Here is a 16,330-nt window from a genome sequence, read left to right as displayed (position 1 = left end):
AACAGCGACACGTAGTGGTTGCTGAATGTACTACACCTGCATGTTAAATATCGGGGGTGGGACTTGAACGAAGATAATCCCGCGATATTTGGTTTTCTTTATAGGTACTGCTCGCTCATCGTAGGGCCTCTTTCAATCGGACCAGAGACAAAATGGTGAGTGTGCCGCTCTCATCGCTGACAATCCGACTAAGAATCCATCTGTAATCTGAACCATCTGACAGATTACACTCGTTTTAGGAGTGCGGATTAATATTTATATGTTTTTAAAAGCTTAATTTAGCTGAATTTTGTGGTATTAGGACCGAAATGTGCAACTTCTGGAATCAACATACGGTCATACCGGCGGCGCAAGACCCAAAATGGCTGCTTGGTGGTTGCTTATTTAGTTTTTCTTTAGGTCCATTTCCTGTCAAGACTTTGCCTTATCTTGTAATATAGATATTTATGGCCACGCGCTAACGGGTTTTAATCTTACGGCTTCTTTTAGACCTACGTGCACGCTGAAGGGTGTTAGCCGGCTACATGCTAACAGCGTGGTTCACCCAGTTTCCCTGCTATCAACCAACTTAAACGTCGCTCCATCAAAAATGTAGGCTTAGTTTACAATCAACTGCCAAATTTTATCCCGGGAATAAAGTTGCTTTTCCTCTTAATCCACAGTCTCACCGTAAGTTTTCGGCTCCACGTCACGGATCCCTGGGCTTCCTGCCCCGCAAGAGGAGTCGGCGTCACCGTGGCAAGGCCAAGAGCTTCCCCAAGGATGACCCGAGCAAACCCGTTCACCTGACCGCTTTCCTGGGCTACAAGGCCGGCATGACGCACATCGTCCGTGAGGTCGACCGACCAGGCTCAAGTGAGCAAAACCTTAAATCTTAAAAACTTGAATAGTTGGGATTCACTTGATAATACAAATGGTTGTTTCTGCCTGTGATGAGACTCTCGACGGGCGGACAGAATGGGTTTACACCCCCTTGCTGAATGTCGAGTACTGAGCGCAGTCTAGTCCAGAGGCTGATGTGGTGAAAGTGCAGGGACTGAGTCAGCGGATGTAGCCTGATGTTTGTGTTTCTCCTTCAGAGGTGAACAAGAAAGAAGTGGTTGAGGCTGTGACTATTGTGGAGACTCCCCCCATGATTGTGGTCGGAGTTGTGGGTTACGTCAACACCCCCCGCGGGCTGCGCTCTTTCAAGACCATCTTCGCCGAGCACGTCAGTGACGAGTGCAAGCGACGATTCTACAAGAACTGGTGAGATGCTACACAGTAACCGAAGTACAACGTTGGAAGCAGATGGTTGATGTTAAGAGTCTAACCTTCGGTGGCCCTGGTGGCAGCTCCGCTCAGGCGCCGTGTGCCCTGATGAGCTCCGGGCTCCTCTGGCCAGTGGAAAGTACTGCTTAGAAACTGAGCCATGAGCCGAAATCCTTAGTAGCTGCTGCAGCCCCCATCGACACATGGAGTGGGCGCACAGCTAAGCACTGTGTTCTTCCTCTGGCTCCCCTCCCGGGGTCATGAAGGACCAGTGCAAATGTGTGTACCTTCTGTCCTCCCCCCCGCTGCACGCTCTCAGGTACAAGTCCAAGAAGAAGGCTTTCACAAAATACTGCAAAAAGTGGCAGGATGAGGAGGGCATGAAGCAGCTGGAGAAGGACTTCGCCTCCATGAAGAAGTACTGCCAGGTCATCCGCATCATTGCCCACACACAGGTAGGTTCTCTGTTGAAGCATTGAGTCTTAAGTTCCTGCTTCTGTCATTGATGAGACCACGGAACTCTGCGTCAGGCATGGCGCCTGAAACTTATGAGGATACCTTCCATGCTGCCTTCCTTCTGAGACTGAACATCTAGAACCACGATTGTTCTTGAGTCGTTCTGGGTGTGTTGTGCGTTCTAACAAATGCGTTCTCTGTTTAGATGCGCCTGCTGCCGCTGAGGCAGAAGAAGGCCCACCTCATGGAGGTGCAGCTCAACGGTGGAACCATCTCTGACAAGGTGGACTGGGCCCGCGAGAAGCTGGAGCAGGCCGTCCCCATCAGCACCGTGTTCACCCAGGACGAGATGATCGATGTCATTGGTGTCACCAAGGGTCACGGATACAAAGGTGAGGCTCACTTTCAAAGACATCTGTTGGTCATGAAGTTGTAGACGACTACAATAAAGTAGACTAAAATACGAACCTTTTGGAGTGAAAGCATTGAAAATTATCGTATAAATGCAGTAATACACAAAGTGATTATTTTACTTACTACATGCTGGACATTCAGAACTTGCTTCACGTCCTTCATCCCTCAGTTCAACTAACCTACGTTGTTGGGTTAAGGGTGACATCAAATGACGTTGAAATGGTTGAAGTCTCCGCTTCACTGCACCAGGACGGGGGTGTCGGCTTCCCCTCAAGTGCTCGGTTCACCTGTAGTGCGTCAGTCTACCTGCATGTTGACTTTAAGAGGATTTAGGATTCAGTCAGAAGAACTTCCACGAAGATGCACAGCGAACTGTTCTTCTCTCACTGAGCTGCCAGCTGTGGTTCTACGTGACAAAATCTCATCGGTGTAGAGGCTTGAGTGCCGGTGCCTCAGTTGTTGTGGGTAAACTTGATCTCCTCATCTTAGGCGTCACCAGTCGTTGGCACACAAAGAAGCTTCCCCGCAAAACCCATCGTGGTCTGCGTAAGGTGGCTTGCATCGGCGCCTGGCATCCTGCCCGTGTGGCCTTCTCTGTGGCCCGTGCTGGTCAGAAGGGTTACCACCACCGCACCGAGATCAACAAGAAGGTGGGTACGGTTGAGCCTCGGCCACAAGCCTGTGTTGGTTCAGTCACGGTTCGGTTCTAACTGTTTTTTCCCCTCTCTCTCTGGTAGATCTACAAAATCGGCCAGGGTTACCACCAGAAGGATGGGAAGCTGGTGAAGAACAACGCCTCCACTGAGTACGACCTGTCCAACAAGAGCATCAACCCCCTGGTGAGCGTGGCCCCACACACACGCTGCTGCATCTGGACTCGGCTCAGGTGTGACTCACTTGTTCCTGGGTTTGGTTTTTAGGGTGGGTTTGTCCACTACGGAGAGGTCACCAATGACTTTGTGATGGTGAAGGGCTGCGTGGTGGGCACCAAGAAGAGGGTGCTGACTCTGCGCAAGGTGAGACGGAGCGCGTTCGACAGACACTAATCAACCTTCGGCATCCTGCTGTGACTCCTGTCGTCATAAAACTGGTTCTGTGTGTGTTCAGTCTCTGCTGGTGCAGACCAGCCGTCGCGCCTTGGAGAAGATCGACCTCAAGTTCATCGACACAACCTCCAAGTTTGGTCACGGCCGCTTCCAGACGGTGGAGGAGAAGAAGGCGTTCATGGTACAACTGTTGCGTCTCTGCTTGTATTGTGCAGTTTATAGTTTTACTGAAACGTCCATGTGGGTTTGCTCACCGTCGCCCCGCACTGTTCGTAACCTGGTTCAGTCTCCAGTGTGAACTCTGGGTTCCATTCCAGTGCCACAGTGAGTCCCAGTGAGGCAGGGGAGCGGTGCCTCCTCTGTGCCGGCTCCCTGTTCACTCTCTGGGAACACGGCGGCCCTGAGCCGATGCTGCACCCTGGAACTGTTGTTACGCAGCTCGTTGATCCGTCTGGTGTTCTCCTCCACAGGGGCCCCTCAAGAAGGACCGCATCACCAAGGAGGAGACGGCTTGAAGTCCTCGTCCACCAGCCTCCCTGTTATTGACTGCCGCCATCGAGAGTTGATAATAAAACCTAAAAACCAAGACTGCGTCTGTGTTTTGACGTGTCGCTCAACAGTGTGATGATCTTTTGGCTCCGGTAGATGAAAGGAAATCCGGTCGGCGGGTTTCAACCTTGCAGCTCTGCTGAGTCAGCATGTTGGCAAGTTGCAAATGATGATCAATAATTTATTCCGTCCAGGTAGATAGTTGGAAGGTTACAGAAGACAGCCGAAGACCAACTTCCTGTTCAATAAGGAAGCAATAATCAAAAATAATTCTCTGAGATGGACGAAGCGGTGACGGCCACAGCCATCCACGCGGGCCTGAAGGGCCGCCGCCGCTTCAGCTAACATTGCATGTTCTTTCCTGATTGTGTCCTGGAGCGGCGAGGCTCATATCCAGCTGACATCAGAACTCTGAGCAGTAATTAAGCTCCGGCGCCATCATCCGTTTTGACTCATCAGTGCTTAAGTAAAAGCTCCACCTCAGCAGGTAGCGAGGACCCTCGGAGGGCTCTGCGGGCCGCCAACGGCGTCCCACCGACCGCTACTCAGACACCTCTGCATAATATTCAGCTCAGCTTGCAGGAATGAGGATTTCCAGGAGTTCCATTAACCTGCTGCCAAGGGAGATTTAAGGACGGCGCCCGAGATGAGCAGGAATCAGATTCCCGCACCAAGAGGAAGTGACTCCTGCCAACCCGCTGAGACGCGTCTTTGTCAGAGTTCGCGAGGCCATGGAAAACCTGGAAGAGTCGTGGCTTTTAGAAAGGATGATTTCCAGGAACGGGAAATGCGCCGGAGAAACAGAGCCTGGAATTTCATTCATAAAAATCGGACTACAGCCGTGTGTGTAGGCGCTTCAGCCACACTCGACAGCTTGTTTTTGATTTCAGCTCAATAAACTGATGAAAGTTGACCCCTTCATATTTCATGTTTACTTCAAATCTGGTCCTGAAATTGTTGCTGGAAGGTGCGGCACAGCTTCAACGAACACAGAGTGAGAACGCCTCGGATAAACCGAAGTTCCGGGGCATCCCGGTGGGGTTAAAATGCTCCCGTTAATCTGGCGTGTTCAGATGAAATCCTTCAAAAGCTGCGAGGCGCCGCACCTCCATCAGCGGACAACTGGAGCTTCGTCCACTGACATTTAAAGGTCACGTCAGCTGTTCCATGATAGGTTTCTCTACAGTGTTGAAGTAAAAGTTTAACTACTCATTTTGCTGATGTCAACTCCAGAGACCCTGAAGGACACCCCCCCCCCCCCCCCCCCGCAAGCGTGTGTAAACTGGGGAGTCAGGAGAAAGTCATGGCGGCCCTGCTCTTATCCGTTGACCTCTGCCCTGCTGCAGTGAGCAGAGGTCCTCCGACCGGTGCTTTACATAACGCCCTCCCCTCGCTACATGTGACGGCTAACGGTGCGCAGTTATGCTGTTAATTGCTCCCTCAGTTCCGTTCAGGTGAGGCGGCGTCCTCGGCAGCGCTCACTTTATGACCCTCAAACAGCATCCCTGCACTTTCCATAAAGGCCCGCCGCACCATTCCAGCCTATTAGTTTGGTCCTTCATCATCTGGAACGAGCACCCCTCAGAGCCAGGCCTGATCCGGGTCGGCTGCTTTACATGGCTGTGTGTGTGTGTGTGTGTGTGTGTGTGGTCACGCAGCGGCACCTCCAGTTCTGAGGTAGCAGCTGTTGCTAGTGGGACGGCAGCCAGCTAACCAGGGTGCATGCTGGGACGGCACACAGGAGGGCCAGGCATTTGATTTATGTGTGTGAGAGCAGCAGATATGTGTTGGTGTGTTTCCTGGCACCGCCGCCCGGCTGGCACCAAGTCAGCGCCGGGCCGTCCTGCAGAGTAGAGGAAGGGGCTGGGCGGTGTCTGACAGGAGGACAGCGAACGGAGGGGACAACCACGCGCTTACGACCATTACTGCACACAACAGCGGCCACCGGGACCGCCACACCTCTCCAGCTACCACGAAGGCTGGACCAGGGCAGCAGAACCACACAAGGGAACTCGGTGGAGGGGTGGAGCACAAGGGAGAACCCTCTGTGGGCACGAAAGACCACGTCCCTCTGCTCTTGTTCCCAAATCATGATTGATTTGTGGCCATAACAAGTTACATGTTGTTTCCACAAAGTGATGAAAGTGTGTAAACCCTCTGGTCACAAACTCTATTTTCTGTGTGTGGGGCCGCTCTGGGGCTCCGTAATCAGCAGGTTGGACTAAATAAACTGCGTAAGGGACGCGTTTTATTCACAACTCTTCTAAACTCAAAGAAACAGTCTGGATCTCTACTTGAGCCTTTACTATGCCAGCACCAAGACCAGGGTGATGACACAGGCGGGAACACAAAGACACTTTTCTCTCAATAAAAGTATCATTCCTGAATCTTGCTGGAAGTGGAGAGTTTACGTCATGTCTCACGCAGCGCTGATCCGGGACCAGTCTGTCCTCTGTGGACGTCCTCAGTGAGTCCGAGGGCCACAGTCTTCCTCTCAGGTCTGCCAGACTGCAGCTCCTGCACCCCTGCACTGTGGCATCAGTATTCCAGACCCGTTCATGGACACAGCGTTCCAGGAGCTGACAAGATCCAGCCCAGCGCGCTGCCTCCATCCAGCCACCAGAGGGCAGCGCACCAATCGCTCCAGCCATCCCAGAGCTCTTTGTGCTGCTGTAGCCTACTTTGGTTCCTCCTCTACATCTTTTTTGCCCTCTGTTCAGAGCTACATTTAAAAGCTTCACATGTAAAACAGCGCTGACTCCATTTCTACAGGAATTTAGGAGGCTGCTTGTCTCAGCAGCGCCGGGCCTGATGGGAGCGTGCCATTTCAGACCGTGTTTGCTCCAGTGATTTTGACTTCTTTTTCAGTCGGTTGACCGTGCTGATAGCTCTCTAAACTCTGTATGACCCAAAAATAACCCGGGGTGAGCGCAGTCAGCAACTGTTCTCTGGTCAGCACAAACAACAGGCTGCGTCTCTCCCTCTCTGTTTCTCACACACACACGAAATCACTTGTGCACGCATACTCACTGCGTTCACAGGAAAAATAGAAACACACCTCTGTCCAAACATCCACTCACAGCAGGTTGCATGAAGTTGCCGGAGCCGTGATCCACTGAGAGCGACCCCCCCCCCCCCCCCCCCCCCCGTGACTTAAAGTTGGCTGTGGAGGCTCTGGGTGACGCACCTCCAAAGCTCTCATAGCTTCTGTTTTCCAGAATGTTGTCCGGTAAAGTCAGACAAAGGTCATCGGTAGGTTTGATGTGAGGTTACATAACCGCCCAGCCTGCCAGATACACAAAGCCAGAGTGAGAGAGTGTTGCTCTTGATATTCACAACCAGGAGGGGACAGTGTGTTCCTCAGGCCTCTCTCCACCATCGCACCGCCCCCCCCAGTGACCCCACCCCGGCAACAACCGCCAGGCTGCTCGCCCACCTCCCACAGCACTGCGGGGACACTTTGATCACCACAGCAGGAACAGGAGGACGGACGATGAGGGCTCCATCCTCGTCCTGTTAAACTCCAAAGGCAAAACTTCAAGGAGTCCAAAGTGAAGGAAAACAAAAAGTATTTCAATGTTTGTGGCAAAACAAGAACTTCTCTCTGGCTGGATTTATGCCGCCATCATTAATAGTCAAACATGTATATTTGCAGGATGCTGCCATATGGAAGTTGACCTTTGACCTTATGGATATGAGATATCATCTTCTCATGGTTTTATCTCTTTAGCTGTTGGGATTCTACCCTTACGACCACAACTTTTGAGCACCAAATTTAAGTCACTCAACCCTTCGGTTTGTGCCGGATGTGATGAATCACGACCCGACACATCAGGGGGGAACTGTTTGGAAACTCACATAGAAGCCAAAGCCTGACGGGAGAAGAGACGGAAGAAGAAAACCCTTCCAAGCTAATTCTCTCTCAGAGACCAGAGGCCTTGCGAGGTGAGTGAGTGTCCCTGCTGGAGTTTCTGACCTTTGTGGGATTTATGAGGTCACAGTGATCTTTGACCACCAAAATCTATCGGTTCATCCTGGAGTCCAATTACACATTTAGTGCCACACGTAACGAGATGCTCACCGGGGGTTGCAGGTCATTAGAGATGTAAACTGAAAACCGAGTGAAGAAACTCGTTTGAGGAGGAGACGGTCCAGGACAGCGATTCAGTCCTTTTTTGAAAACTTCATGTCTACTTGGTAAAACTACTTAAATTTAGAAAGGCTCTGACTCGGAGGGCAGTTGAAAGTACACGTCCACACAAACACACACAATGGTTTTTGGCAAGAGAGCAACACCGACAAAAGTGTACAAATCAAAGCCACCTGGAACACTAGTTTCATTTCTGGTGTTGTCGCCCCCGGCTCACTTGGCCGTTTTAATTCTGAACACTTGGTTTGTGTACTACAAGAACTGGCCTCTGGGTGGCGCTAGTCGGTGGACTTGAGCAAGTATAAGGGTCAAGTTTGCCCTCACGGATTTCTGTTTTTCTGAGTTCAGAGATTCTGTTTACACCTGAACCACAACTTTACCTTGAAACTCCGAAGAAAGAGTCGAAGGGGCTTTCAGTCAGAAAAGCTGCAGGGCACTGAATGCTACCGACCGTGTCTTCATGAGGTCCCCCCCCTGGAGTTACTCACAACATCCTACATCTAAGTACCCAAAAGCTTTCACAAATTCAGTTTTGCGTTGGGAGGATTTACATTTAGCCAGTTTTATTAGGAATCTTGTTGTCTGTCTGATTCAAATGTTGATATCACCAGCAGGATGAAACTTATCGATGTTACCAGATCGCTCACCTCAGTGGCTCCGTTGCCCAGGAGCAACATTAACGTCATTTGCTAATATAACGTTAGCTGGTGTGCTCTTGAGCTAACGTGGCTACATGAGGGCAAACTGGGAAAGCCTTGTTGAATCAACTTGACTTTGTCACGCGTGTAACATTAGCTTTCCAACACATATATGTGTGTGTCATATATATATACATATATACATATATATATATATATATATATATATATATATATATATACATATATGTGTATGTGTGTGTGTGTGTTTATGTGTATTATATGAAGCTGGAAGGAGCACAATTGTAGTGTTTCACTGGTGTTTATGGCACTCGGTCTACCAGGTTCAACTCGGCAAACTATAGGATAATACATCTTGTTAAAAAGTAATAAGAGGGAAGTCAGAGTGACAGAAATGTCTTATTCATTCCTAAAACACATTAAAACTTTGACAGACAGCTGCTCCTGTCCTCCCCTACGCACACTATCTCTTTAATGTATTATCTTCTAGAATGACTTATGAATTCCGAGTAAAGATGGCCATTCATTTGACTGCTACGTTAACACATTTCCCCCTGAAATTTATGGAGAGCAGCTCAGATAATAGGAAATCAGGATCTCAGCACTTTTTCATCAAAGAAACTTGTCCTCCTCTCCCTTATTTGATGAATCTGCTTGTCTTGTCCAGAGTTCGGTGGAACGTTTAGAGAAGCACAGCCCATCATACACAAACTCGGCTCCCTCGTCATAAATACACAAAAACACACTCAAGTCTTGAAGAATGTATCCTTTTTGTCTCACAAATAGTTCTGCTTTGTGTGTCTGTGAATGTCACACGCACAAACGCACTGTGCTGAAAGCTGCTCTTAAGGCGGCCGTGTGGAAAGGTGTTGCTGGCATTATTGCAAACCTGTGTTTCTGTCTCAGGAATACCACGTCCTGGAAAGATACCGTGACTGTCTGTGTTTTACATGCTGTCCCTGTCGTCGAGGCTGGAAGCGAGTGAAAGCGAGAGTTAAATGTGCTCACTGGTGTATAAAAAAGCTGTACCTTTGCAGAGGGAGTGCAATCTTGTGACGTCTCTTTAAAGCAAAGAACACTTGGTAAACTCTCAGTTTATGTTCTGTCAGGGTGTTTTAATGTTTCTCCTGTTCTGTAGTGCGGGAATTTGAGTGTCAGTCTTATTAATGATCAACTTAAGATGAATAAATTACATTCATTTGGTACCAAATGATGCCATTTCTTTTAATGAAACAGGTGCAAGTTATGTTAGCTAACATGAGGTTAACGTGCTAACTCGCCATCGGATGAGTCCGTCCTCTTCGGCTAACGTAGCTAACGTGTTGAATTCAGTCGTGAGCTCGCTCAGTACTGCTACATGTGCGCAAATCTAAGCTAGCTAAAGATAACTTAATGAGTGTGTTGAACTATATTGTACACATCTGTACACATTAGCTTGGTGGCTAAAAAGGTTATGACATCATTGACCAGTAACCAAAGGACGATCACCATTTGAGGCAATGAAGTCACACTTAAGGCTCACACAAATGTGAGTGAAGGCGTGATTGAGACCCAAGCTTGGGGACTCCTGTCACGGCTATTCTTACACATCTGTCCGGTGTTCAGGGCCACAGAAATACATTGTTAGCAAAACCATGTGGGGCACCTGCACTATTTGTCCTTATTTTGGTGAAAAAAAAAAAAGAATTGCTGTAAATATGAACAAAATAAGGACGCTTGATTGACCACGTGTAGCTTGATTAGGCAACTGAGAACGTCTCTGATGAGGTCAGTCGCTTGGTAATGGGAAAGCTAACGTTGAGGCTGAGATTCTGCTGTGTTAGCTATACGTTAGCTTGCTACTACCTTTCCATCAATCCACCATCAACTGCTTATCCTGTTGAGGGTCATGGGGGGTAGTCCATCGCAGGGCCACAGATTGAGACAGAAAACCTTTGACACTCACATCAGGACAAGCACGATAGCTCCAGTTTGGTGTTACATCATAGTATAGTGGAGGAACTGATGTTTTTGGACAGTTTTGGTGTGGTTAGCAGTGAGTGACATTAGCTTCAAGCATACATGGCTGGCCCTTTCTGCATTTTGGAGTCCCAAAGAAGTGATGGAGGAAAGAGAGAGAACGCCTTCAAAACGCCTATTTGTAAAAACGGCGAAACATGTTTTCTGGGTGAAGTGTTAGGTTGGTAATTGCTGAATATTTTTAAACTTGTATGGACTTCGAGGAAAAGACCCTTCAAGTGAATAAATATTTATTAATATTTATATTAAATATTTCATTATTCAAAATAATGTACGAACACGACTAAAAAAGCAAAATGGGTCAATTTTTTATGTGTAATAGAGAAATTCCTTCATTCCGTCTCTCCGCCTCATGGGTCCATCCATCCATCCATGAGCCGATGTAAACATTTGAGGGTTAACGTTGATATTTGTGGGCTCCCAGTAGTCGTTACAGTGTGTTGTCATCATTTTACAACAGTGGGCGGAGGCTGTGGTTTTAGTGGAGCACAGAGGTTTTTATGTCTGACAACTCAGCTGTTACTTTTATGAGCGTTGTCAGGACGGATGGCGTAATTGTTCGGAGTCAAATTGTCGCAGGTCAATCAGTTGATACTCCAGATAGAAGATTTTCAAGCGTCCAACAGTTTCTTCGGGAAGCAGTCATTTCTTCCTTCGTCACACTGAGCACGCGCTCCTTGGTGCTGTGAGGACTCGCTCACCTCTCCCTGAGGGAGCCCTCCTCCTACACCTCTCTAACTGCCGCCCCTGACAGGTTTCGTCGCCAGGTGTGTTGCGGTGGAGGCAGGATGTGTCACACCTCGCTTTTTCCATCACTTTGGAGGTACACGCTGCCTCCAAGTGAGAGCTGTTATCCCCATTTGAATAAACAGGTACAGAACAGACGCTCGTGAGATTTGACCACCTTAAATCGTCTAACCAGGAGCTGGTGCTGAGTTTACAGCTGCGTCCCAGGCAGTTGTTTCAGATTAATATGAAGAGGTGAAGCAAGAATGATTTTTCTTCTGTAAAAGAGGAAAATATCAACACTTTCAGTTCAGGATCAGATCTTGTTTGCTGTATTGACATTTCCATTGTCACTGGAATCAACACGCAACTTCTTTACAGGCCACCATTATTGTCTCATACACTGGATTACTTGATTCTCAGATTAATAAAGGATTAACTGGTAAAATCACTTACCAGCAGAGTTGGGCAAAGTCTTCCAAAATGTGATATCAGAAATTACTAGTAACTTTAACTTGAAAGCACAAGTTAGTTTACAATATTACAGTCTCTTGAGAGTCACTGCCACCAAAATTCATAATTCGGTGGTATAATTTTTTTATGATTTGTCAAACTGAGACATATAAATGTAAAGGAATCTTTGACCTTTCCTCCCACGGATTAACACGCCTGCTGACCTCGCTGCTGCTGCCTGGACCTGCGGTTCTGTTCCAGGCGTTTCATCCTCAACCGTGAACCTCACCTGTCCTGACATCAGGTCGTGTCTGTGGAGGTTGGACCCGGCCTGCCTCCTGGAGGTCACGTGGGCCTGCTGGTTTCCCAAATGGAGTCTGGACTTGAGGAATGACACGAAACATTTGCGCTTGAAATCAGTCAGAAGTCAGTAGAGCTGTTTTTCTGGTGATGGACATGTTGTTCTCTAGTTTTAAAACTTTTCTGGGGATCCGAACGGTCACGCCAGTGATTCATTTAGCAGATTAGCAGCTAACGGTCTGACAGGTCCAGTCGGCTTAGCGGGTGGTGTGTTGTTACGAATTAACTGACATTGATTTTCGGCATTCTCGTGATTACAGAAATTGTTAAAAATCGTCTTTTCAATGAAAAAGGATGAATTCAACCCTCTGTTCTCGTCAGCCCTTCAACAATCTTCCGTCCACTGCACCACCTGATTGGACACATCAAGAGGAACAGCCTATCAACACTAAAGGCTACAAAACCGCAGACCGCCAGAATGTTTTGGATTATTTTAAATTTCTGAGCCACCAGTTTTCCAGCAGAGGTCCGATCCAAAGTCTCCCCGTCATCGGCAGCAGGTATTGGTGGCGTCCGGTCGGTGTGTTAGAGACACGCAGTGAAACATGCTGTTTTGTTCCCCCTAGGGTTCGTATTTTATTCATCAGGACTTGATGCATCCAATTATAGGATCATTCGGTTTTGGCACCTTTAAAGATTTCATTTTCAATTTGAACAACACATTAAAAATCAAAAGAAAGAAAGAAAAATGGCTAAGGCTGTGTGAGTTTTAAAAATAAAATACATCCCTACATATATGTATATATTTATAAAGAAACCAACCAAACCATTTAAAAAAAAGCAGTTTTGTTCAATGTAGATTGTTTGGTTTGTCTCACAAAAGCAATAAATGAACTAAAACATGAGAAAGATACACGTGAAAACATTAATACTTTACTTTTTTCCCCTTATAATTATTAACCTTTAAAACTTAAGTTTCTCAAGAGCAGATTTGCTGTAATTTATAGCATGCATTTAATTTCTGAAATTGTGAGTCACTTAGCTTCTCTTGTTCTATTTCATATTTAACTTGTTTTTATGTTTGGCGTCCTCTTCTTTTCCTCCCCCTCTGCTCCTTCCTTTTTTATTGTGTAGAAGTCGTATTTGGAGTCTCTGCTTTGGGAACTTTGACCCCCTTGTTGGCTCTTTCTCTTAAGGGGTTCAACTCTCCCATTTACGACCCCCCCTACCAAAAAAGAAAGTGAACAAGGGACTGAGAAAAAGACGAGAAGGTTCTATTAAAAGAATAGATATTATTCTACTGTCGACTGCCTGTAGTACAGCACGTGTGCGCCGATACACGACCTCCTCCTGCTCGCAACCTTCAAAATGAACAGATACTAAAAGAGTCTTTTCTCATGTTACCAACAGCACTTGGTTTAGTTAACTTGTATTCATCTTTTTTGCTTCGGTAAAGACTATATCTCTTTACTATTAATAATTTATTTATAAAAGTAATACATATATATGTATATATATATAGTACCTTTGTTAAAGAGTACAGATTGGGCTAATTCTTACTGAATCCCAAACTGTAACAATTCACAGTTTTAATGCAAAAATTAACAAATGAGTTAATAAATATATCGGAGCGGCGCGCCGGCTGACGCGGAGCTTGGCTTGTCGCTCCAACCGAACTGTGGGCAAACCTAAAGGCTATGAAATCATGAAACCATTATCTCATAAATGCCCACCCCAGCTTCCCATTCCACGCCCCGGACCTCATGAACCAACCCTGCAAATATGATGACAGATGTCTCTCAGGACGAGCCGAGCGCTTCCTGCTCGGCGGCGGTTCAATCCAGGACTTCAGCAGACATGTGGAAACCTTCTCAACAATGGAAATGGAAAAGTCATGCAGCTGAACAAAAAGAACAAATGTCTATAAACATGGAAATCCATCAGCTCCTGGGGTGTACCGCGCCCACAGGTGTTCCCGTGTCTCCTGGTCGTATTTTTCCGCCCAGCTGGTCTGGCCTTTGTCGACTCCTTCATACCGGCGTGGTGCGGCGGTTTGCTGTGTTGGTGTGGCTCGAGTCTTTCAGGTCCTTCTGGATGCAGTTGTGGACTTGCAGGAAGTTGTGGTCCCTCTCAGAGTTGTAGGTGGCTGTGGGCGTACCAGAGGACTTGAGGGTGTCCCGGGGCAGCGTGTACATGGAGATCTCTGTGGATGGCAGCGCGCTGAAGCCCTTAAGGCCAACCGGCGAGGCGTCGCGGGAGTGTGACGGGTCTGTGGAACGGGAGGAGGAGCGCGAGCGGCGCCTGTAGCGGTAGCGGTAGCTAGGGATTCGTGTTATGGCTGAGCCTTGGAGGTAGTCGGCTGCGCGCGCCCCTATCCGGAGCTGTCGATGGCGGTCGATGAACATGTGCACAGCCAAGACGCCAACCATCTCAGCCATGATGAAGGAGAGGGCGCCGAAGTAGAAGGACCAGCCGTAAGAGTAGCTGTTCTTCTTGGAGTCGCTTTTTGATGGGTCCCCCGCATTGGCAGATATGTAGACGATGATCCCAATTATGTTGCTCAGGCCTGAAGGGGAGCAAGGGGCGGCGCCGTCACCGTACAGCAAGACAAGGGTGGTTGTGGGTAATGGGTTCATCGGGGTAGAGGAGGGGAGGAGAAGAGAAGAAGAGTTATTCTTGTGTGTGCTGACTGTATCATAACAAATCTGAGTGCTGATTCACGTCCAACTCCACATGACCGATATGTGACTCTGAATCTCTGGCCTTGCAGCGGGTAGCGGGACAGGCTCACGTCCTGAGGCGGATCATTTGGGATAGAAACAAGACACAATAATCCGCGCGGGGCCAGAGCTCGTCTTGTACATATTTTGACTTGTTAGTTTAGTCACACAGAAATATTTGACATGGTATATCTGGGAGGGTGGATTGTAGGAAAAGTGTGTCAGGGACACCATATTTTTAGAAAGGAATCCCAATGGATGGCTTTTTCGCTTTGCCGCGGGACCAAGAGAAAAGAAAGGAAGACAAAAGGAGGAGGAATAGAAGAAGTGACTTGTAGATGCAGGGCGGAAGATGACAACATGTCAGGACAGACGGGCGCTGATGTGGCCTTATGAGTTCATGTGGTGGGGTCATTTAAATACGGGCAAGTTCCAGAACCCTTCTTTGCTTCCGTGAACCAGCCTGCAGGTGGACACTGATATCATGTTGACATCTGTCTGTCAATTAGACAGGAAATGAGGCAGGTACCAGGATGTTCATCTCGAAAATCCATCATGGAACCCGAATCCCAGGGCAGACGGACTAATTTCGATCTTTACTGGGGTACAAAAAGGCCGTTACGTCAACGATTTGCAACGAGACGTGACGAAGCTGCTAATAATGTGGCGGCGGGAACACGATCGCCTCTTCTGACCAGAAACAAAAGAACATTCCATTCCATACCCACTGATACGTTAGCTAGCAACAGAAATGGTGGCTGGTACCAAACGTAGTTCTCCTGGACAGCGCACGGCGGAGTATCGTTCGGAATTACAGGTCAAATTCATCTGTTGGCTCCCTGCTTTGGTTCCACATTCAAAAACTACTTACAATAAGACTTTATTGAGACGTCGAGGGAGCGATCGAAGGAGACATTTACTTCTTGAACCGTTGCGAAGGTGGACCAGGTTTTTATTATGCAACAGTGAGGTCACAGTTCAGGGCAAAAACAACAACAACAAAATCCAAAACGGGTCCACTTCCTGGTCACTCACCTGCGGACACAAAGAAGATGCCGGCGCTGAGGATGATGTTGTGCCGTGACTTATAGAACTCGCTGGCAGCTATACATAAGCCTCCCATGAAGAGCAGGATGACGCTGAGGATGGGGAAGATGCTGGAGGCTCGCACCGCACCTGGACAGAAAACAGGAAGGGTTGCGATATGGCGTCCGCACACGAAGGGGGGCCGGCCACGGCAGCGAGGAAGGGACGCAGGAGCAGCCAGGAGCGAGAGACAAAGAGAAAGAAGCGCATTAGAATCCGTTTCAGCATCTGCTCCGTGTGTGTGAGCGTACCTCATCAACACCCCATCAGGCCTGTGAAAGACTCCATCAACACTGTCTGGTGAGTGTGTATCCCCACGGTGAGCCTGTTCCCCGGCCTTATGTAATCACACGGCTCCCTCGCTGGCTTGCTCTCCACAGACCGCGGCGCATGTGAATGGCAGCGGTGCTACAGGGCTCTGGCATGTAAACCAGCGAGGCCGCAGTGCAGAGGGACGCAGCGGCGCCCTTGAAACAAACGGCGTCCTTGCAGCTAATTATC

The 16,330-nt window shown here is 48.2% G+C and overlaps 2 protein-coding genes and 2 non-coding genes across 4 annotated transcripts in view; 3 read left to right on the top strand and 1 right to left on the bottom strand.

Moving 5' to 3' along the window:
• The first annotated feature begins 52 nt into the window (after positions 1 to 52).
• rpl3 (ribosomal protein L3) lies at positions 53 to 3,755 on the top strand. The gene is made up of 10 exons (XM_086185134.1): positions 53 to 155; positions 663 to 855; positions 1,080 to 1,248; positions 1,571 to 1,706; positions 1,913 to 2,099; positions 2,611 to 2,771; positions 2,859 to 2,960; positions 3,042 to 3,137; positions 3,229 to 3,348; positions 3,638 to 3,755. Exons 1-10 carry the CDS (start codon positions 153 to 155, stop codon positions 3,680 to 3,682), a joined length of 1,212 nt encoding a protein of 403 aa, XP_086041260.1. The 5' UTR covers positions 53 to 152; the 3' UTR covers positions 3,683 to 3,755.
• LOC147244652 (small nucleolar RNA U83B) lies at positions 1,746 to 1,839 on the top strand. Its single transcript, XR_015110277.1, has one exon. It is a non-coding gene; the product is annotated as a small nucleolar RNA U83B (small nucleolar RNA).
• Positions 3,429 to 3,562, top strand: LOC147244651 (small nucleolar RNA SNORA54). The gene has a single exon (XR_015110281.1). It is a non-coding gene; the product is annotated as a small nucleolar RNA SNORA54 (small nucleolar RNA).
• Positions 3,756 to 12,620: 8,865 nt separating the features above from the next.
• Positions 12,621 to 16,330, bottom strand: part of LOC147244649 (voltage-dependent calcium channel gamma-2 subunit) — a 52,102-nt gene continuing 48,392 nt past the window's right edge. Inside the window, exons 3-4 of the mRNA XM_086185786.1 lie at positions 15,779 to 15,919; positions 12,621 to 14,589 (exon numbers count right to left, since the gene is read on the bottom strand). Coding sequence (XP_086041912.1) covers positions 14,054 to 14,589; positions 15,779 to 15,919 — 677 coding nt within the window. The 3' untranslated portion in view covers positions 12,621 to 14,053. The remainder of the gene's footprint in view (positions 14,590 to 15,778; positions 15,920 to 16,330) is intronic.

Source organism: Aulostomus chinensis, chromosome 18 (assembly GCF_037954235.1).
Source record: "Aulostomus chinensis isolate RoL2024-O1b breed Wild chromosome 18, RoL_Achi_v1.0, whole genome shotgun sequence".
NCBI lineage: Eukaryota > Metazoa > Chordata > Actinopteri > Syngnathiformes > Aulostomidae > Aulostomus > Aulostomus chinensis.
The sequence above is the reverse complement of the archived record's forward strand: the minus strand, read 5'-3'. Positions and strand labels throughout refer to the sequence as shown.